The sequence below is a fragment of the Dasypus novemcinctus genome, chromosome 12, assembly GCF_030445035.2.
Source record: "Dasypus novemcinctus isolate mDasNov1 chromosome 12, mDasNov1.1.hap2, whole genome shotgun sequence".
Lineage (NCBI taxonomy): Eukaryota > Metazoa > Chordata > Mammalia > Cingulata > Dasypodidae > Dasypus > Dasypus novemcinctus.
Window position 1 is genome coordinate 90,876,318 of NC_080684.1, and position 21,791 is coordinate 90,898,108.

The window sequence follows — 21,791 nt, forward strand, 5'->3', positions numbered from 1 at the left end:
TTTACAGCTGACCTTGTGAAGAGATCAGAGCACCTGAGCCCAGAAAGAAATAGTTCCACGAATAGAGATGAGACCTATGCTGGCCTACAGCTGAAATGGGAAGAAGCTGGACCCCAGAAGCCTTAAGAGGGAAGAGGAAGGCTGAACCCTCACAGACATTGCTTGCCATCTTGCATCAACACGTGGCAACAGAGTTTAGTGAGAAAATAATTTTGGATTATACTCTTTAAGGCCTTGTAATTGTAAGCTTTTACCCCAAATAAATGCCCTTTATAAAAGCCAACAGATTTCTGGTACTTTACTGCAATACCCCTTTGGCAGACTAATACACAGGCAATGGGAAACCAGCGGAGGGTTTCAACCAGGGAGTGACACAATCTGATTTTCAGTTTAGAAAAATCTCATTTGGAAACGAACAGGCAGTGGACTGTCATAGTAGCCCTCAAGATGAGAGATAACAATAGATACTACCACAACTAACATATAAAAACTACAGTAAAAAATTATAGTTATTTTAGGTTTGGGAAAACATTAGTGTCTAGACTACTGGTGGAGCTTTGTTTGGTTAGTGGCCAGTGCTTCAGACTGACCACTCTTCATGGGGTTATGAATATCCCCACCACTGTCAATCCCAAATTTTACTGTTTTGCATTTGGAAAAAATCATGCTGTTCATCGTCCATTAAAAAATGTTAGTTTAGTGGAATAGGTAATGGGGTGGGGATTGGAGAAAGGAGAGACTATCCTGTTGCTCAAAAATTAGAATGAAAAAAAAAAGAAGGTTCCCATGTGTAGGAAAACATAGCTTTATTAACAGTGTAAAGGCATAAAAGGCATTGTGTTGGCAAAAATGTGTAAAAACAATAGCTGCTAATTTCACACCCCATGGGATGAGCCAGTATAAATGTGCTTTAGCTTTAGATAACAGTCGCAGCCACTGGCCAGGCGGGTCTACAGAGCTTTCCCTCAGTCTTCCTGCCACCAGAGGGTTGGCAGGCCAGCCGCCAGTAGAGGTGTTAGCAAACCTACCGATTTCAGGCTTAATCTTTTCACCTACCTTTTCTTTTTCAGTAATGTGTTCATTATTTGCTGAGCATTACTCTATTCTTTGTCTGCAAATTTTTTGTTTTCTAATGCAGCTTGCTTTGTATGGGTGAGATATGGAACGGCACCAAAATCCGGCACCCTGGAAAGCCAGGGATTTCCACTCTTTGACAAAAGAATGCCGGCTTGACTTCAGAGATTGCCTAATCCCAGCTGTTCTGATAATGTAATTAAGGCTGCCTAATGTCTTTAATTTTGCAACCAGTTTGTGTGAAAAGGAGAATTTGGCACTCTGAAGGCTTAAACGCTAAATAGCAATCTCAAGACGCCTAATTAGAATTCTCTGACATTAAGCTAATTGGTGAAACTGTATTTCAGCAGCTTAACTTCTTTATTAATTTTTTTTGAGCATTTTCATTGAAAATCAATTGATGAGCTGTCGGTATTTTTTCCTTAAATATAATTTCTCTTTAGTGCTTCTATCTTAAGCAGGCTGAAAGGCCTCATACTAGCCAATGAAGGGTATTGAGTATTATCACCAGTGTTCCATCCCTTTTGATCATTTTACTCTTGACTTAAATAATGTGGTTATTGTGTGACTTGGCCTTGCTGTTTCTCACTGCACTGTGAACTAGAGAAAATTATTTCTCTTAAATTGAAAAATAAACAAACTTAGAGGTGGAGAAATTTATTAATGGTGCAGCATTTCTGTAGACTGTGCTCTTACTTTTTACTTGATTGGTACCAGGACATTCCTTGTGTTTGATTCAGGAGGCTGCAATAAATTCAGCTGGGATCCAAAAAAACTTTGTCATAATTTGAGACACAAAAGTGTCTAAGTGTAAGGGGCTAATTAAAATAGAGCTGAGCTTTTGTGGTTTAGGTTAAGGGCATTTGATTCTGTTCAGGATGCTTATTCAAGTTCTTTTTGCCAGTTTCCTCAGGAAGTTGCTGAAATGGGCTTCTTCATCCCCTCTCCCGCCTCTGCACCTGCTTCGATTCCCATATTCTTTCTTTCCATGAGTGAAACCACTGAGTCGGAGTGTAAGAAAGGATTAAGCTCTCAGAGGAGGAAGTTTTCTTTTTAATACACTTCTGACATGGTCAATTCAAATCCAGCATCCTGATTTCCTGTCTGCAAAGTTGATTTTAGTAGAAAAGTGGAAGAACATGTCTAACTTAAGGGAGAAAACATAAAATCAAATTCCACTTAGGAAATCCTCTTTTCAGTAGTGGGTCGGGAAGCGAACTATTTACTTTGAATGTCTTCTTCATTATGAGTCATCAAACATCAGATGTAGTCAGTAAGGAATTTGGAAAATCCTAAATTTAATATAGAAAGATTTCACTTAATCTCAGAGAATCTCAGTGAGAATTCTTCTTTAAATACTTAATGTATATATAATGCTTCCCCTCAATAACTTTTTAATGCTTTGTTAGGTAACATATTACAAATGTATTGAGTTTTTCCACTCTCTGTAAAGGGAAAAAAAATGCTTACAAAGCAAAAAAAAAAACCTGCTAGAATTAATTTTGCAGGAGAGTTTAGTATTTGCAATATCTGTTATATTTAATTATTGAAAAAGTTTCTCTGTTATTTATTTGTAGTAAGCCACATATTTAGTTTTGCCTGAACAGTGGCTTAAAGCAACCACCATTTTAAAATCATATCTCCAAAAATTTTATGGTTCAAGAATTCAGGAAAGTCTGGGCTGTTTCATTCTTCTTTTTCATATGGTTTTGATGGAAGTCACTTGTATACTGCTAGAGGATTATGGGGAGGGCTGAAAGGCTGGACGTAGCTAGGACGTGACCTTTCCAGCATGATGGTATCAGGGTGGCTCAGGACTCTAAAAGAGAGTGTTTCCCATGAACAAGACAGAATCTGGGAGAACTTAATGATATAGTCTTGAAAGTGACAGTGTCATATATGTCTACTCTGGGGTGACGTGGGTCACATCTCTTTTGTGTAGTTCAGGGGTCAGCAAGAGATTTGGGCAAAGTTCATAATATACAGAATTTGGGGTTTTCCCTCTGTGCTTCTCTCCGTTCTGGACTCCCTCCTCACTTTGCAGCTACCTTGATGGGTCAGATCTTTTTCCTCTGGTTCTTCAATAAGACTGCCCGTCCCTATCTAAATGTTAGCTTCCCAGTGTGGCTTAGACCAAAGCCTGTCATTAGGTGACTAAAAACAGGAAATGCACCCAGTGCTATTCCCTTCTGATAAGTGTTGGCTTTTCTCCAGTTTTTCTCTGCCATTGGACACTTTCTAGTGCCTTCAAATAGTTTTTATAAGTATTTTGTCCAGAGTTTACCATTGTTATCTGTAGGTGAGTCCATCTGATAGAAGCTACTCCACCAATTCTAGAAACAGAATCATCCTAGTTTGTTTTTTTTTAATAACTTTCTATTTCATCCCATTACTCTGGCTTCCATGGTTATACTGTTTTAAATATGTTACCCTGGTTTGATAGCATCTAATTTTTATGACATAATTTTAAACATAAAAATGTTACCTACTTCTAAGCTATGAAGGGTACAAATAGAATGAAAAAATGAACACCCTCAAAGCCACCATCTAACATTAGAATTAAACATTATTCATACCATTCCATCTACCAGTGTTGTTCTTCCTCCATTCCCCAAACTGTCCTGAGTTTTATTGGTTATTATTTTCTTGATTTTTATTACATAAGTTGGTTTGTTTTTCTTTAAGATTTATTTTATTTATTTCTCTCCCCTCCCTCCCCCCCGTTGTCTGTTCTCTGTGTCCATTTGCTGTGTGTGCTTCTGTTGTTGTCAGCGACATGGGAATCTGTGTTTCTTTTTGTTGCATCATCTTGTGTCAGCTCTCTGTATGTGCGGTGCCATTCCTGGGCAGGCTGAAATATTTTTCGTGCTGGGCAGCTTTCCTTACAGGGTGCACTCCTTGCACGTGGGGCTCCCCTACGCAGGGGTACCCCTGAGTGGCGCGGCACTCCTTGCGCGCATCAGCACTACGCATGGGCCCAGCTCCACATGGGTCAAGGAGGCCCGGGGTTTGAACCGTGAACCTCCCATGTGATAGACGGACGCCCTAACCACTGGGCCACGTCTGCTTCCCATAAGTTGTATTTTTAATTTCAAAGTTTTAAAATATTTTGTAAACAATGTTTTTCTTGTTTTTGAGCTTTGTAAAAAGATCTATATAATATATATTCCTCTGCAACTTTTTCTTCACTCAACATTGTAAGATTCATCTACGTTATGGCGTGTTGCTATAGTTCATCTGTTTTCATTTCTGTATTATATTTCATTTTGTGAACATATGAAAAATATGATAAATACCACTTTAGCCAGTCTACTGATCAAGGACTTTGGTTCCCCATTTTTTATATTAACCTTCGTGTACATGTCTCCTGGTACCAATGTGTAAGAGTTTCTGCAAGTAATATTGTCTTGTCATAGAATATGTAGCTCTTCAGCTTTGCCAGATATTATTAAACTAATTTTCCAAGTATTTGTCCGTGGCATTATATATGAGTTCCTGATGATTTACATTTTATGATTTATTATCAAACTTTTAAATTTTTGTCTCGTGGATGTAAAGTAGGATCTCTTCTTGATCTTAGTTTACTTTTCCTTCATTACTAATGAAGTTGAGCATCTTTTCATATGCTTATTGACTATTGTTTTCTCTTTTTTGAAATACTTTTTGGGTTTTTCATATTTTCTTAATTTCAAGGAGATTTTTGTATATTCTGGATCATAATTGTCAGTTAATTGTTCTCTCAGTGTATGAATTACCTTTTTAAATTTTATTTTATAACATCTAATAACTAGAAGTTCATAATTTTATTTGTGGTCATCCTTGTCTTGATTTTAATTGTACTTTAAACTTGTGACTTGGGTATATGTTCTTTAGTACACCTGGTATGGATTTTTTAAAATGGAATGAAGCAAGGAGTCTGATTTCATTTTTTTCCCAAATGAATAACCACTTGTCCCGGCACCATTTATTATATAGTCTTTCCTTTCATCCCTGATATGAAAAGACAAGTTTTGATGACTATGTGGACTTTCTGTCCTGTGCATTGATCACTTTGTGCATTCTTGGATCCCTTTTCCTTCTCTTACAGGAGTATCTTGGCTATTTTAGTGCCTTAGCTTTTCCATATAATTTTAGAATTAATGTGTTATTTTCCAGTAAATATACTTCTAGGAATTTTTATTGGAGTTGCATTGGAATTGTAGACTAATTTTAGGAAAGTTAATCTTATAATAGTGAAGTCTTTTTGTACATGAATATTTTCTTCATTGATTTAGATTTTCTTCAGTGTCTTTCATTAAAGGCTTATCCTTTTCTCCATGATTGTCTTATCTCTCTTTAATAGATTTTTTCCTAACTATTTTATAGTTTTTTTTAGGGGTACATATTTTTAATGAAAATATTAATAAGAAAAATTTTCATACATATACAAAAAGAATGAGAATGAGCTACCATGTATCTGTTACCCAACTTCAGTTATTATCAGAAGAAATCAATTTTGTTTCAACTATACCCTCCTCAGCTCTCCTATATTCCACCCTTCTTCCAGATTGGGTTGTTTAAACAAATTCTAGGCATCTAATCATTTCAGTATCTCAGATATCAAATCATTTTCTATAAATACTTTAAAATATGTATTTATAACATAAGGCTTTAAAAAATCATACTACTGTCTTCACACCTAAAATCTTTAAGAATAATTCATCATATATCCAGTATGTATTCAATTTCCCCAGGTTTTCTTATGAATGTTGTTCTTCACAGTTTGGTTGTTTATATATTATAGTATTAAAACAGGCCTCCCATATTGCATTTTGTTGATCTGTCTTTTAAATTCCTTTTAACCTATAGGTTTCTCTTTCCATATGTGTGTGTATGTTCATTCCTAAGGAATTTCCCACACTCTAGGTTTTGCTTATGGTATTCTGTGGTGTCTTTTAAAATATATTCCTTTCTCCCCTGAATGTCTTATAAACCAGAAGTTAAATCTAGAGGCTAGATCCAATACATTTCTTCCCTCCTTACCCCTACCATCTCCTCCCCTCCCCTCCCCTCCCTGTTGAATCTACTTTTTGTGCCAACACTGGGTTTAGGTGTTTTCAGTCTTGATTCATCCGTGGCAAAGTTCTCCATCAGCTTTTCTCCTAATGGCTCCATTTAGCATGCGGTGATCATCCCTTTGTCCATTATTTCATTACAGCTTTCAAAATACTATTATTCTAATATTTCCATTCTTTCTACATTTATTGGCTGAAATTTTTCAATAAAAATAACTTTTGGGAAGCAGACTTGGCCCAGTGGTTAGGGCATCCGTCTACCACATGGGAGGTCCGTGGTTCAAACCCCGGGCCTCCTTGACCCTTGTGGAGCTGGCCCACACACAGTGCTGATGCGCGCAAGGAGTGCCCTGCCACGCAGGGGTGTCCCCCATGTAGGGGAGCCCCACGCGCAAGGAGTGTGCCCTGTAAGGAGAGCCCCCCAGTTCAAAAGAAAGTGCAGCCTTCCCAGGAATGGTGCTGCACACACGGAGAGCTGGCACAAGATAACACAACAAAAAGAAATATAGATTCCTGTGCTGCTGACAACAACAGAAGTGGACAAAGAAAAATATGCAGCAAATAGACACACAGAACAGACAACTGGGGTGGGGGAGGGGAGGGGAGAGAAATAAATAAATAAATCTTTTAAAAAAACACTTCATTATCATCTTTTTGGTTACCTTAAAACAAAATTTATATGAGAAAAGCAGAATAAATGCTTGCTAGATGCTTTTTAAAATAAAAAGGTTTTTTTCGTTTGTTTGTTTTTTGAGGTACTGGGGTTGGGGATTGAACCTGGGACCTTGTATGTGGAAAGCCGGCACTCAACCACTGAGCCACATCAGCCCCTCTGAGTTGGTTTTTTCATTTGTTTGCTTGTTGTTTGTGTGTTTATTTTTAGGAGGCACCGTGAACTGAACCTGGGATTTCTTGTGTGGGAAGCAGGCACTTAACACCTTCAGCCACATCCGTTCCCCTAAAACAGTTTTGAGGAGATGATTTGTTTCCCTAATTTCCTTTGAAGTTGAATAGTGAGGGTTTTTCTTCTTTCTGAATATCTTGATGAACTTATGAATTTTAATCTTTTCATTCAAATTTTATAATTAGTTTCTCCATTATGAAAAATAAAGTCTGCTGGCTTTTGCTTGAGATTGCATTTGAATCTATAGGTCAATTTGGTGAGAATGAACATTTGAATAATACTGAGTCTTCTAATCCATGAACAGCATATATTTCTGCTATTTAGATTTTCTTTAATTTCTCTCAATAGTGTTTTGTAGTTCTAAGCATATAAATCTTGCACATATTTTGTTATGTTTATCCCTATATATTTCATGTATTTTCTACTATTTTAAATGACATTTTTAAAAATTTTAATTTCCACTTTTTCATTGCTAGTGTAGAAATATAATTGCTTCTTGTATATTGACCTTGTGTCTTGCAAACTTGCTGAATTCTCTTCTAGTAGTCACCCTCCTATTTCTTTGGGATTTTCCCTGTAGATGAATATGTTATTTGCAAGTAAAGACAGTTTTATTTATTCCTTCCAATGCTTATGTCTGTTTTTTTTGTTTTTTGTTTTCCCTTTCCTTATTGCACTGAATGGTACCTTTGCTAAAGTGTTGAATGAGAGTAGTGAGAGTGGGCATCCTCTTCTTTCCAGTTTTATAAAGGGAAATTTTCAGTTTCCTGCTTCTCCTCCAGTGTTAGCTGGCCTGTTTTGTGTCATTGCAGAGACCCTTGGTCCAAGCAGATTTCCTGCTTTTCCCCCAGGAACAGATAGGTGGCTTTCAGTTCATCTCCTCTTCCCTCTGACATTGTACCTTTTCCTAGAATCAGTGGACAGAGGGTTTGCTGGCCCTCTTCCAGTGGTAGTGTGCTGTTGCTTATTACTAGTGCAAGGCTTATGGTGGGAACAGGAAGGAATTCCTCTTCCTCTATTAGGGACAGACAGCTTTTGCTTCTACTTCTCTCTCATTGCAGATTTCCTTTGCCTGGGACCATCAACAGGAGGGTTTCCTGACCCTTCCCAAGTGACTTCAAGGTTTTGTTTCATAGGAGAGAAGACTCAAGGAAGTGGATAGGGTTTTGTTGCCTGTGTTCCATCAGAGAAGTCTTTCTTATATCTTCTGCCTTACCCCAGTCATTCATGAGCACTCTGTAAGTCTGCAAGGGAATGCAGACTCCCCTTGTGCCTGGGGCTCTCTTTGAGTCTGGGCATCTAAAAGATTCTCAGCTTTCATGGTAGCCCACACTTGATCTTTAAGAAGTCCTTAAAATTTTAGCTGATTCTTCTTACCCACTTTTATTGTAGATGTCTCTTCCTTCCGTGCTCTGTCAAAGGCAAAAAGGTTTGTGTGTCCCATCTTTCCTTGGAGAGGCATACCACCATTTGGAATTCTGTGCACCTGGCTGCCTTGCAGCCTTAACTCAGATGGGCTCAAGAAATTGTGGGTTTATAGATTATTCATCTTTTTTTGTTCTTATAGAATGAGAGAGATTTTGTCTTATGGCTTTCTATATCATAAGGGAAAGTAGAACTTCCATGTTTTTCTTAAATTGTATATTCTCTTTCCAAATCTGCCTTCCACTTCTGCTTTTCATCTATTCCATGAAATCCTTGATTAATCCTCTTTCCCAATAATCTTAATGTAGGGACTTAAACCTGTTGATTTTTTTCCTAGCATACACAGAATTATACTGTGTCCTATTTTGTTTGGTCTCCATTGCCTTTATGTCATTCTCTGTTTTGACTTGTGGTTCCCAGGCACTAGTCTAGGAACTGCTGTGAGTCTATGGTCAAGTTTTCACTGGTCTGGAAAATTTGAATATGGAGTGACTTTCATCAAGAAAATTGTATTCAATTTTTGGTTGTTTTCTTCTGAGATTATTTTATTCATCATTCTTTGCTGTTAAATGGCCTTTTTAGAATGAAATAATGCTAAGAATAATTGGGTATGTTTTTGGTTTTGTTTTGTTTTTTTACCTTTTTTATTGAAGAAATACTACAAACAGACAAAAAATACAATAAAACATAAATTCCAGTTTAACAGATTGTTGGGGGAAAAAAATCCTTGTAAATAGCACTCAGTCAAGAAATAAAATTATTTCAACACTCTAGAAGTTTCCCATCCCCAACATGACCCAATCTGATCATAATTCAAAAGTGTAATCATTATGCTGAATTTTTATGATATTTGCTTCCTTGCTTTAAAGTTTTACCTTTTACTTATCTCTTTCTAAACAATGTAGTTTAATTGTGCTGGTTTTTGAACCTTAAATAAATGTTCATGCCATATATTTTTCCTTATGCCTGACTTCTTTCATTCAACATTATATTTTTAGGATGCATCCATGATTTTGTGGTTGGTTTTTTCCCTTGTTTTGTTTTTTGTTTTTTGTTTTTTATTTATTTCTCTCCCCTTCCCCTCCATTGTCTGCTCAGTCTGTCCATTCACTGTGTTCTCCATCTGCTTGCATTATCCAGCAGCACTGGGAAACTGCATCTCTTTTTTGTTGCATCATCTTGCTGCGTCAGCTCTCTGTGTGTGTGGCACCACAACTGGGGGGGCTGCGCTTTTTTCACACAGGGCGGCTCTCCTTGCAGGGTGCACTCCTTGCGTGTATGACACCCCCACCTGGGGACACCCCTGCGTGGCATAGCACTCCTTACATGTGGCAGCACTGCTCATGGGCCAGCTTACCACACAGGTCAGGAGGCCCTGAGGATCGAACCCTGGACCCCCCATATAGTAGACGGATACTCTATCAGTTGAGCCACATCCACTTCCCTGTGGTTGGTTATTTTTTGTTGTTCATTTTCATTGTTTCATAATGTTCCTTCTTGAGAGTATGTCACAATTTGTCAAGCTAAATAAGCATATTCAGATGGTTTCCATTTGGCAGTTTTAAATAATGCTGCAATGAGCATATAATACATGTAGCCTGAGGCACATAAATACACATTTCTATTGGGCTGTGTTTCCCAAAGTGTGGTTTCCTGAGAATTTGTTTAAAATGCAGATTCTTGAGCCCCACCCTATACCTACTGAATCAGAAACTGAGGTTGAGGATCAGCAAATTTTTCCCCTCTCCCTGCCCTGCTGTTTTTGCTGTCTGTTTCTGTTTGCTGTGTGATCTTCTGTATCTGTTCCTCTTTTGTCTTCTCTTCTGGTCTTTCTCCTCTAGGATTCACTGTGATTCGATCCTGGGGACCTCTGATGTGGAGAGAGATTCCCTGTCCCCTAAGCCACCTCATTTCCTGGTTTCTGCTGTGCTTCACCTTGACTCTCCCCTTCATCTCTCTTTTGTTGTGTCATCATCTTGCTGCGTGGCTCACTTGCACGAGCACTGACTCACTGCGAGGCACGTGTTCTCTTTTCCTTTTTTACCAGGAGGCCCCAGGGATTGAACCCAAGTCCTCCCATATGGTAAATGGAGCCCCTATCATTTGAGCCACATCCGCTTCCCCAGACCAGCAATTTTTTGTTTTAATCCCTGGGAGAGGAAATGTTGGGACATAAGGGATGTATACATAATGGCATACTGTTTTCTAAGTGGTTGTACCAATATACATATTTACCAGCAGTATAGGAAAGTTCACATTGCACCACATCGTTGGTATTGTCAAACTTTTAAATGTTAATTCTACCCCCTGCTCCCATTTTGCTGCTGCTGTTGTTTTCCTGTCCTTTTTTGTAAAACTAAAATTCAGTCACTGATCAGTGAAATTTAAAAATCTGGGAGTGAATGGTCTAAATTAAATGTCTTTGAATGCAGGGACTATGTCATCATCTTTGTTCTTTTTGTTTGTTTGTTTCTTAAACAGTGGAAATTTATTGGCTCTTAGTTTTGAACCTAGGAGAAGTCCATCTCAGGGTGTCATCAAGGCAGTGATTTCTTCCCAAAGATTGGCATTCAGGGATTGGCTACCTTGGTTCCTTGCTCCAGGGCTCCTGTCACATGGCAATGCACATGGCAACCTCTCCTGGCTTCTCTCTTCTATTCTGGGTTGACTCTCTGCTTCTGGCTGCCACCTCTGTGGCTTTCCTCATCTTTGTTCTTGTTCCTGTCACTTAGAATAGTGCTTAAGCACATAGAAAATTATGTATATAGTTATCATCAAAATTTGTTATTTTTAATTTTTTCAGTTTTAAGCAAATAAGTTTTTCCATCTTTTTTTAAACAAGTCTTTAATCATGACCTGGTTTGTCCAAATAGCCTAACAATGCACTTGGAAATATCACCATATATATGTTTTTTTTTTTTTTTAGCTTTTATCTCTTCTTTTTGAAGATTTGTTCAAAAAATTTAATTCCGAAATGAAGAAGATTGCAGATCAGGTGATTCCTAAGCAAAGAGCAGCCCAGTTTGATGTTGTGAAACATATGCGTCAAGACCAGATTACGAATGGCATGGTGAATGCCATTTCTACTGTAAGTATTCAGTCATTCTTTCGGGGTTTGTAATTTTATGTAGAAATTCAGAATATGGGATGGAAACTTAATGTACTTCAACAATGTAGGTGAAACATACATACATTTATACATTTTTAATGGATGTTAATATGTCACAGATTTTCTACTTTGAAAGGTAGTCCACAGTTTATATATTATCAATAGGAATTTTGTTGTTATAAAAATTTTATTGCCAAATTATAATTCTTGCTATATTGGGAAATAAGAAAATAAATATTTTACATAGAAGAAAAATATTGTAATTTGAGCATTAATAGCCATTCTTTTAATGTATACTTCCCTCCCTTTTTTTTTTCTGTAATAAAATTAAGATTGTGGAAGCAGATTTATTAATTGGCAACTTATGCCCAAAGCAATACAAATTGTTTCATTTCACTGTAGGTTAGTTTTCTTCCAAGGGCTATCAGCTGTTCCTCACATGAGTGATGAATTCAGTCCTCAGCAGCTGCTGTGTATTCAAGGCCTCCAGCTATTCATAAAGGGTTATCAGATAGGTTTTTTTTCCTTTTTTAAAGCATAGCAACTATAGGTCTATCTGATGAAGTCTGGTTCACTTATTGTATGCCAGACATAAGATTAGTTTTATGGATGGGATTTTGCCCCAACAAAGGAATGGTATATTGTAACACTTTGATTCCTTTAACAATGAAAGAATTAGTGGCAGGCTTACTGCAAGACTTGACATTAGAAATTTATAATGGGTCTATGTGAGCAGCCCTTGCCTGACATCTACATCTAAACTTGAAGTGAACAAGGCCGTTGTGCTTATTTAGACACATTAAAGTCTTAAGACCCAAACTTGTCCAAAGGTAGACTGGAAAATCTGAAGAGAATGCCCCAAAGAGTACCTGAACACTTCTGTTAGAATTGCTTTTTCTTGCTCATTTGTAACTTCACAGATGTTTCTGACCCATGATTTTCAGGTCATAATAGCTGTTTTGAGTAGGTGTTTTGCACCTAAATAATAACTGCTAAACCTCCCTGAGTGGACTGCATGTTAGAAAATCATTAGCAGGCTTCACTGCAGGTGTGCCTCAATGTGGAGGCAACCAGAAAAAGATCATCTTCTATAATTCTATGACTTTCACCAAATGAATTTTCTCAGAGGAGCAGTTTTAGACCCCTTGTCAATTTCTCTTCTCTCCTTTTTGCAATGCCCCTACACAATACTAGGGCAGAATCTCTTGCTGAGCATCTTGGCTTCACTCCTTATCTGGTATACTTCCTATTCCCCAACAGCTGCTTCCTCGGTTTAGCTCTGTGCCAAATATTTACCTTACCTTATTCTTACTCTCAAGGCAAATGTAAGTACAAGATTCATTCTTGTTCTAAGCATAAAAGGAGTTAACTGAATAGGCAATATAGGAAGAAGTTAATTTGTGGGATATATGTGTTTTCTGTTTCTTTGCTTTGTGATGGATTCTTTCTTCCAAGAATTTTACTCTTTCCCAGGTTATCAAAAACTCAAGATTCTGTAGTCATAACTCTTCAGTGTAATGATTTTTGAGAGAACTTCCCCAAAGATATGTTTTAATTCAAACAGATCACCTCCTTTGCTTCTGAAACTAGCAATTTTTTCTAGTACAATGGTATTTAGCTTGGGATCCATGACCTTTCCCCTGAAATTGAATATAAAATTTTGTGTACATGGTTCTATATGCATTTTTCTCAGGAGGACATTCATAGCTTTCATCAGGTTCTCAAAGGGAAAATGAAGAATCACTGTTTAACTGATGCAGACTTTTCTCTCTGGAATCAGAAAGATAATCGAGTCAACCATTTATTGAACATTTTATTTTCTGTTTTGCCTTTTCTAGGTATACTATTTTTTAATGTTACTATGAATTAAAATTTTTAAAAATTCCTAACCTTAATCTTTAAATTATCTTTGAGAATATTATTTAATGTATACAACTAATGCAACTGTAAAACAAAATATAAAACTAAAATAAAAATATATATCTATAGTATATAATACTGTATATTTAATACATAGGAGATAAAGTAAATTACATATTCAAGATTTACTTCATTTAAATCTATTTGAGAAATACATGATAGCCACAGTGAATATATAATATTTCTTAATATGAATATATATACATATTTAGATTCCTCAAGTCTTGGTTAAGAAGCCTACAGTTCATTTATTATCCCTAATAACTGCTGTAGGTCATTTCTCTGCTGCTATATTTTCCTCTAATTAAGGTTAACTTTGAAAGATATCCTAAAATAGTACGTTCCAACATAAAATTTTCTCTTTGATCCTCAAACTAGCTTTTCCTTAAATGTATGTAGAAATTGTTAATGTTTTTTTAGCTAATTCCTCGCTTCCATGAAAATCTCTGTATGAACTGGCATGTTCAGGGTATAATTAGTTCCTCAAAAAATGACTCCTGTTGTGATAAGTTTGATATATCGAAGCATTCTGAGATGGTTGCTAGACACAGTTAATATTAATTAAATTCATAGGAAACCCCAGCAAGTGACCTGGCTGTATTTTAATTTGAATTGTGACATTTAGTTTCTGACTATATATCATCTAATTTTATGAACAAGCAGTTTCCATGATGGAGCTTCTACTACAAAGTATCAGGCTACATATGAATTGAGGGTAATCTTATGTCTTTTTCTTCTTTCTGTAGGGAAACTGGTCTCTAAAGAGATTTAAAATGGACCGTCAGGGTGTGACTCAAGTGCTGTCTCGCTTGTCGTATATATCCGCACTGGGCATGATGACAAGAATCTCATCCCAGTTTGAAAAAACAAGAAAAGTGAGTGGTCCTCGATCCCTGCAGCCATCTCAGTGGGGAATGCTGTGTCCTTCAGACACTCCCGAAGGAGAGGTAAGCAGTCTAAGCAGTCTCTGTGCTATGTCAGAGGAAACACCTATCAGTAGTGTTTTGCATCTGCTCCCATTACCCCAGGACCCTTTTTGTGGTTAGCCACTTCTCTGGCATAGAAATTTTGATGCACCTGTCAGGACTACATACCATTCCAAAACAAGTACCTAAGGAAGCACTTGATTCAATATCTTACCCAAATAGAAACTTGGTCCACATTTCTCTTGCTTGTTTTAGTTTATCCCATGAGTAAAATCATGCAGTGGAGAGGGAGTAAGAAAGTGAAGGAAAATTGAGAAACCTATCACCTTTGCTGCTCATGAGTAGGTTTTTTTCAGCAGCTTCTCATTTTTATTTGGGGTACTTAGAGGGCATCATAGACTCATAGACTCGATTGCTGCCAACTGGGAGCACATGGTACAAGACAAAGTGGATTCAGACACACTTATTTATATAGGAAACACAAGCACTAAAACACTAAAGCACTAGGAAACACAAGCACTAACCTTAACACTAAACTGAGAAATTTAAATAGATTTCCTTCCATAGCAGCCCTACTTCCTGTGTCATGACCCTTTCTTCTTAGTGTTATATTGGTTTCACTTGTTTCTTTTCCTTCTACATTGTAAACTTCTGAAGGAAGGAACACCTAGCACAGAGCCTAATTCAGAATAGACGCTGAAAATATATGCTGAACAAATGGATAAGTAAAAGGCATAGTTTCCAAAGTATAGGAATTTATTATGACTTGAAAGTGGTGAAAAATAGTTCATACAGTATTGTGTCTTTTAAAAATTCTTCTTCCTTTTCTCCTACTTTATCTTATGGAAATTTATCATATGGAAATTCACACTAAATTTATAATTCACACTAAAATTATACAGGTCATCAAATTTGCACAATTTATACATCTTCAACTTTGAAACAGTGCATTTCCCCGAGATTGCTTCAGCTAACTGCAATATAAAGTACCACCTTTGTGTGTTAACTATGAAGCAGGATTTTAAAAATTGAAGGTATCTTTTATGTCACGTGATTCAAGTATTTTTTTCTCAGTTTGCTGTATTCTGCCTTTGTATTTTTGTTTTAGACTTATTGAATTTAAACAATATTTTTATTTTTCATTTAGAAATAATTTTAGAAAGAGTTATAGAAACTGTACAGAGAATGCCTGTAAACGTTCACTTAGATTCCCCAAATTTTACTATCTTACAACCTGGCAAAATTAGTATTGGTAACAATATTATCTGTAAAACTTACTCAGATGCCACAAGTTGTTTCACTGATATGTTTTTTCCCCAGGAGCACACATTGCTTTCAGTTATCATGTCTCCTTAATTGCCTTTAATCTGGAACAGTTATTCAGTCTTACTTTGTCAGTCATGACCAAGAAGCTAATTTAGAGTACTGGTCAGTTATTTCATAGAATGTCTCCCATTTCAGACTGGAAGTTTTATATTTTTACCTAGCCACATTTATCAATGTTTTCCTTTAGTGTTTTTATACAATATTGTGTTAATGACTGTGGTGTACCATTGTCCGGGCATAGCAGCTTATGTAATCACTTTCTTTTTGTTGAACACCTATGATGTCATTATTTATAATTACAAAGAGTACTCTACATAATGGCACTGGGAGCATTTCTGTGCCAAATCTATGTTTATATCTTTGCTCAGCGCCTTAGGATAAATTCCTCTAGTTTAAAGGTTATGTTCCTTGTAAGTCTTTGGAATGAATTGCCAAAGCATCCTGTCCTGCTTTGTGTTGCCACCAGAAAATTGGTGAACTATTTTCAGACACAAATTCTACTTTGTATTACAAACTTCATTCTTAGAAAATACTATCTTTTGCTTTATAGGCTTGTGGTTTGGTTAAAAACTTGGCCCTTATGACACACATCACAACTGACATGGAAGATGGGCCCATTGTTAAATTAGCCAGTAACCTGGGAGTAGAAGATGTGAATTTATTATGTGGGGAAGAGCTCTCTTACCCAAATGTGTTTCTCGTCTTCCTTAATGGTGGGTATCTTACAGGGACATGTTGATCTTAAACAATTGGTGGGGGAGGAGGAAGGAATCCATTATTATCCATGTATTTAAAGTACAAATATACTTTAACTCTGGACTCAGATTGACCTTTAATGGTAGAAAAAAATGATAACAGCAAGTTATTCCATTGGCTAGGTTATCCAGTTCTCAGATGATATAGAGCTAACAGGTAACATTATAGAGACTGGCTGCTTTCTACCCTTTCCCAGCTGCTGGCGTAGCTATAGTGGAATAAGTCTTTAGCATGGAATCTTAGTGTGGTACAAGTTAAATATCTGCATCACGAAGCAAAAATAATCAGTGAATGGACTTATAATTAGCAGTTTGGTAATTGATAAGTCAATTGCCTGGCAAGAAGGTCCCTTTCCTTTGGTTTACCCTCCAGTTGTTCCTTTCACTTACCTCATTAAAAGTCCTCCAGAGACTCAGCAGCAAGTGTGCCCTTGCCTTTCTGCTTTTGATTTGGTGTTCTGTGCCTGTCCCTTGTGAGTGTGCTTCTATTGCTCATCCCTGACCACTGGGCTCACATGTCTCCCCTCTTCTCCCCCTTCCTCCCACTTGGGGAAGCAGGGACATTTTACTATGTGTGCTGATGAAGAGTAAAGGGCTCAGAACCTCACCAGACAGGGCTGTTAACAAATGCCTCATTCAGTACATCCCAGCAGCTACTTAGCGTGCTCTTACTCGACATTATCACCCAGTACCACGCTAAACCTTTGGAGCAAAGTCCATTTTCTTCATTTCACAGATGATTGCAACAAGAACAGCTCCCAACCGCAGTTACTTGGTCCCATGCAGGGTTAATATAGGTCAACTCATTTAATCCTCACAGCCACCTGGAGGAAGTGATAAAGCCCATGTTCAAACCCAGTCTAGCCTCTGTGTTCTTACTCCCAGTGCTGTGCTGACACATGAGGACAGTGAGGCTGACTTGCCCAGCTAGACTGCAAGGTCCTTAGTACAACCCTTAACTACTCTGCTAGGTTGCTTCCTGACAGCACTGTGACTGACTACAGGCAGTAATAACAATTTCCAAATCACTGCTCAGTGCTGCTGCTTATTTAGTGGGGTAGATATGTTAGATCAGATTAGATTTATTATTTATTTATTTCTCAAATACTCTTCTTTTTGCTTAGGTAACATCCTGGGTGTCATTCGAGACCATAAGAAACTAGTGAATACATTTCGACTGATGCGAAGAGCAGGTTATATCAATGAATTTGTTTCCATCTCAACAAATCTAACAGATCGATGTGTCTATATTTCCTCTGATGGAGGAAGACTGTGCAGGTGTATATTGCTAAAAATAATCTTCAAGAATCTCTTCATGTTTACTTTGGAAAGAAATAGACTTATTTTTATTGTGAAGCTTCTTTAACCTTATACCTTTTTTTTTTAAAGATTTATTTTTATTTATTTCTCTTCCCCTCCCCCCAGTTGTCTGCTCTCTGTGTCCATTCACTGTGTGTTCTTCTGTGACCGCTTCTACCCTTATCAGTGGCACCGGGAATCTGTGTTTCTTTTTGTTGTGTCATCTTGTTGTGTCAGCTCTCTGTGTGTGTGGCACCACTCTTGGGCAGGCTGCACTTTCTTTCGCTCTGGGTGGCTCTCCCTATGGGGCGCACTCCTTGCACATGGGGCTCCCCTACATGGGGGACACCCCTGCATGGCACAGCACTCCTTATGCACATCAGCACTGCGCATGGGCCAGCTCCACACGGGTCAAGGAGGCCCGGGGTTTGAACTGTGGACCTCCCATGTGGTAGGCAGACGCCCTATCCTTTGGACCATATCCGTTTCCCCTTATACCTTTTTAAGATAAGTTTAATTCAGTTAGCAAATACTTCACAAATATGTATACTAGGTATTGAGGGTTCAAAAATTAATAGGAGACAGTCTCTACCATCAGAGAGCTTAGTCTGCTAGGAGAGGAAGAAATAGTTTACTAAGAGTAATCAACTATGCTAAGAAGAAATGATAGTCATTCTTTATTATTTTAATAGATGTACTATTTATAAAACCTTACATTCAGCCTTATAAGGTTAGAATGATTATTTTTGTTTTTTGAAAAATGAGGAAACTGGTTTGGTGAGACAAAGTAAATTACCCAAAGCTATATAGTTATGAAGTCTGCTTTTACTCCAAAATCTTTCTAATTCATTTGACTACAGCAATCATGATTTTACCCAATAAATTCTATTACCATGAACAGAGCTTTAAAAGATGAGTAGAAAGAATTGTGTTACTTGGATGAAGCAGGGAAGGAAAAAGTGCTGAGAAATGACAAGAATAAAAATCTTGGAGGCATAAAGAAATAAATTACATTAGACCCAGCAGAAAAGTAAGTTCCCTTATGCATTCACCAAATATTTATTAAGGGCTTATTATGCAGAGGTACTGTCTAAGAGCTAGGGGTACAAAGATGAATATAAATGGGATCGGGTCTTTCAGAGATCTGCAGAGCCATCAACTAAGCACATTACCTTGTTTCAAAAGCGTTCACTTATTTTCCTGTAGTCATTCTTTGTAGACTTCATCTAGAGTTAAGACACAAGGAAGTAAGCTAACAATAGGGTAGAGTGGTAGAGCTTAGGCTTAAAAGTTTGTCAGAGCTAAGAATAGACTTCCATTGTGTGTATCTTCCCAGGATCCATTTCCCCTTCTGCTAACACTACCTCATTTTCCTTTACGGATTGCCCCTCCCCTGACAGTCTTCTTAGAAGTGTCAGCCAGATGCCCTCTCCTCTCCAGCCAGAGGTCAGGGATATGACCCAATCTAGATCAGTCACACTCTTGCCTCGGAGAAGTTGAATCCCAAATAGAAGATCTCAAGGGTGGAAAATGGTTGGAACTGATTCACCTGGCAATGACATTTGAGAGAGACTGCTGATTTTTCTCACTTTGTGGATCCTGGGGATTGCTCTAGATCTTTTTTTTTCTGAGTCTCAGCATTTTATCTTTTTCTTTGTTTTTGTAAACTATTCCATTCTTATCCTTTCGTTAAAATCCATTTTTGCTTAAATTAACCAGAACTGGTTTCTGTTATTTGTAACCAAAGAATCCTGTCTGGTTATCCAGGCATCCTAACCCTTACTTCCCACCTATTGACTTGTGTGACTCTGAGTATATTATTTAGGCATCTGAGTCTTGGTTTCCTTGGCTGTCAAATGGAAAAAAATATGATTTGCCTATGCTTGTTCTGAGACCTAATTGATACATGGTGTGCCTTGTAGATTATCTCACACACGGAGAGTGCTTGTTTATAGCTATTAACAATATGGTCCAATTGGGGAAGGAAAAACATTTCTAAGTTACTCTTTTGTAGAATCTTTCTGTTTCATGACATCCAATACAACAGTGTATTCTAAAAGAAAACTAAATCTTCTCTAGAAGTAATTTTATAAACCTGGCAGGAATTGGTATAACTTACTGACTAAAGTAAAGAGTAACTAAAGCAGCTAAATATGATCCCTCCCACTCCTGCTGCTGCTTCTGTCATCATTTTTGAGTCTCTTAACCTGAACAAAACTGCAGCACTGGAGTGAGGCAGCAGTTTTGCTCTGCTTCCCTACCAAGAAGTCGCCAGAATTTTGAGATGAAGTTCAGTTCCATGAAAAGCTCACCCAGCTCATTTTTCAGCAACTTGTGTTCCCCTTTTGTAATTGTGCAGCTCTTCTTCTTAACTGTGTAAAAGTGCTCATTAGTCCTCAAATAGTTATTTGGACTTTAGGGCAGAATGCACAAGTGTCTCTGGTCACTTACTTCTCTCTGTAAGAGCTGCTTATCCAAATAGCAACAGCCCTTGACGTTTCGATGCCGCATGCCATCCTTTGTGTTGGTGTTTCCTCGTGGTGGCGAAGCCCTCAGAGAGTCAAGTCTCCACTGACAGTTACAGGTTAATCTAACAGAACATGGGACTGAAAGCTCTTTCTACCTTACACCCATTATATCACTAACATAACAAAGCATGGAAGCCTTGTTCTCTGTAAGCTTATAGCTCCTCTTTTTGATCATATGTAGATCTGAAATACTTTGCTAGTCTAACTCCATTCTGAATTAAACCATTCAAAACAGCTGGATATTCTTCAGGCCTTCACTATCAATTGCCGTTATTATTCTCAATGACAGTGCTTCTTTGCCTGCTGACTCCATATATTGTGTATCAGATATTCCCAGTGGGAAATCTGGACACTTTTGATATGATGTATTTACAGTTTTTAAAAATATGACATTGAAGATTTTGCTGTTTTTTAGACTCTACTGGGTATCATTTTTGTGTTGTCTTTTCATTTAAAATTAAATGTTTCCTAAGATATGTGGAGGAAGTACTGTGTGTGCATATACATATATGTGTGCATACACACTTTCATGCACATGGGCTTAAGGTTGTGTGTACGTATGTATACAAGAGAGAGATTCCCACACACTCACACAGGCAAGAAGACACCTGGTATCTTAAAGCAGTCCAGGAGTGAATTTTTTTTTAAAGATTTATTTTATTTCTCTCCCCCTCCCCCCGTTGTCTGCTCTCTGTGTCCATTTGCTGTGTGTTCTTCTGCATCTGCTTGCATTATTTGGCGGCACTTGGAATCTGTGTCTCTTTTTGTTGCATCATCTTGCTGCGTAAGCTCTCCCTGTGTGTGCTACCACTCCTGGGCGGGCTGTGCTTTATTCACATCAGGTGGCTCTCCTTCCAGGGCGTACTCCTTGTATGTGGTGCACCCCTACATGGGGGCGCTCCTACGTGGCAGGGCACTCCTTGCGCAGATCAGCACTGCACATGGGCCAGCTCACCACACGGGTCAGGAGGCCCGTCAGGGATTGAACCTCCAGGAGTGAATTTCATCATACCTACATCTTCCCTCATTTCAGTATAGTAATTTACTTGATACCTTAATTCTTCTGTTGAACTACTATGAATTTGTTTTTATTTTGTCTTTCATTTTAGACCCTACATAATTGTTAAGAAACAGAAACCTGCTGTAACAAATAAGCATATGGAAGAGTTGGCTCAGGGGTACAGGTAAATGACCAAAAGTGAAACTTCTCAATATTCTTAATACTTACCTTTATTATTTGATCAGCAGTAATGTTATTTGATCTGTGTTTTGATCATTTTAATCTCTTAATTTTTCCTCACCAAATATATCAGCCCATTAGAAACATTTTCTTATATGTATTAACTTGCTTGGACATTATAAAATATTTATCAATTTGGATCATGAAGATTACAGAGTCTTGGTATAAATTAGTGTACCATTAAGTCTGAATTTCTAGTAAGAGAAGGACTTACAGCAATATGTTGGTGTA

At 37.6% G+C, this 21,791-nt stretch overlaps 1 protein-coding gene across 1 annotated transcript in view; it reads left to right on the forward strand.

The window, feature by feature from the left end:
* Nucleotides 1-21,791, forward strand: part of POLR3B (RNA polymerase III subunit B) — a 146,502-nt gene that overhangs the window by 66,621 nt on the left and 58,090 nt on the right. The window contains exons 13-17 of the mRNA XM_058308666.2: nucleotides 11,384-11,545; nucleotides 14,233-14,433; nucleotides 16,289-16,451; nucleotides 17,618-17,771; nucleotides 21,430-21,504. Coding sequence (XP_058164649.1) covers nucleotides 11,384-11,545; nucleotides 14,233-14,433; nucleotides 16,289-16,451; nucleotides 17,618-17,771; nucleotides 21,430-21,504 — 755 coding nt within the window. The remainder of the gene's footprint in view (nucleotides 1-11,383; nucleotides 11,546-14,232; nucleotides 14,434-16,288; nucleotides 16,452-17,617; nucleotides 17,772-21,429; nucleotides 21,505-21,791) is intronic.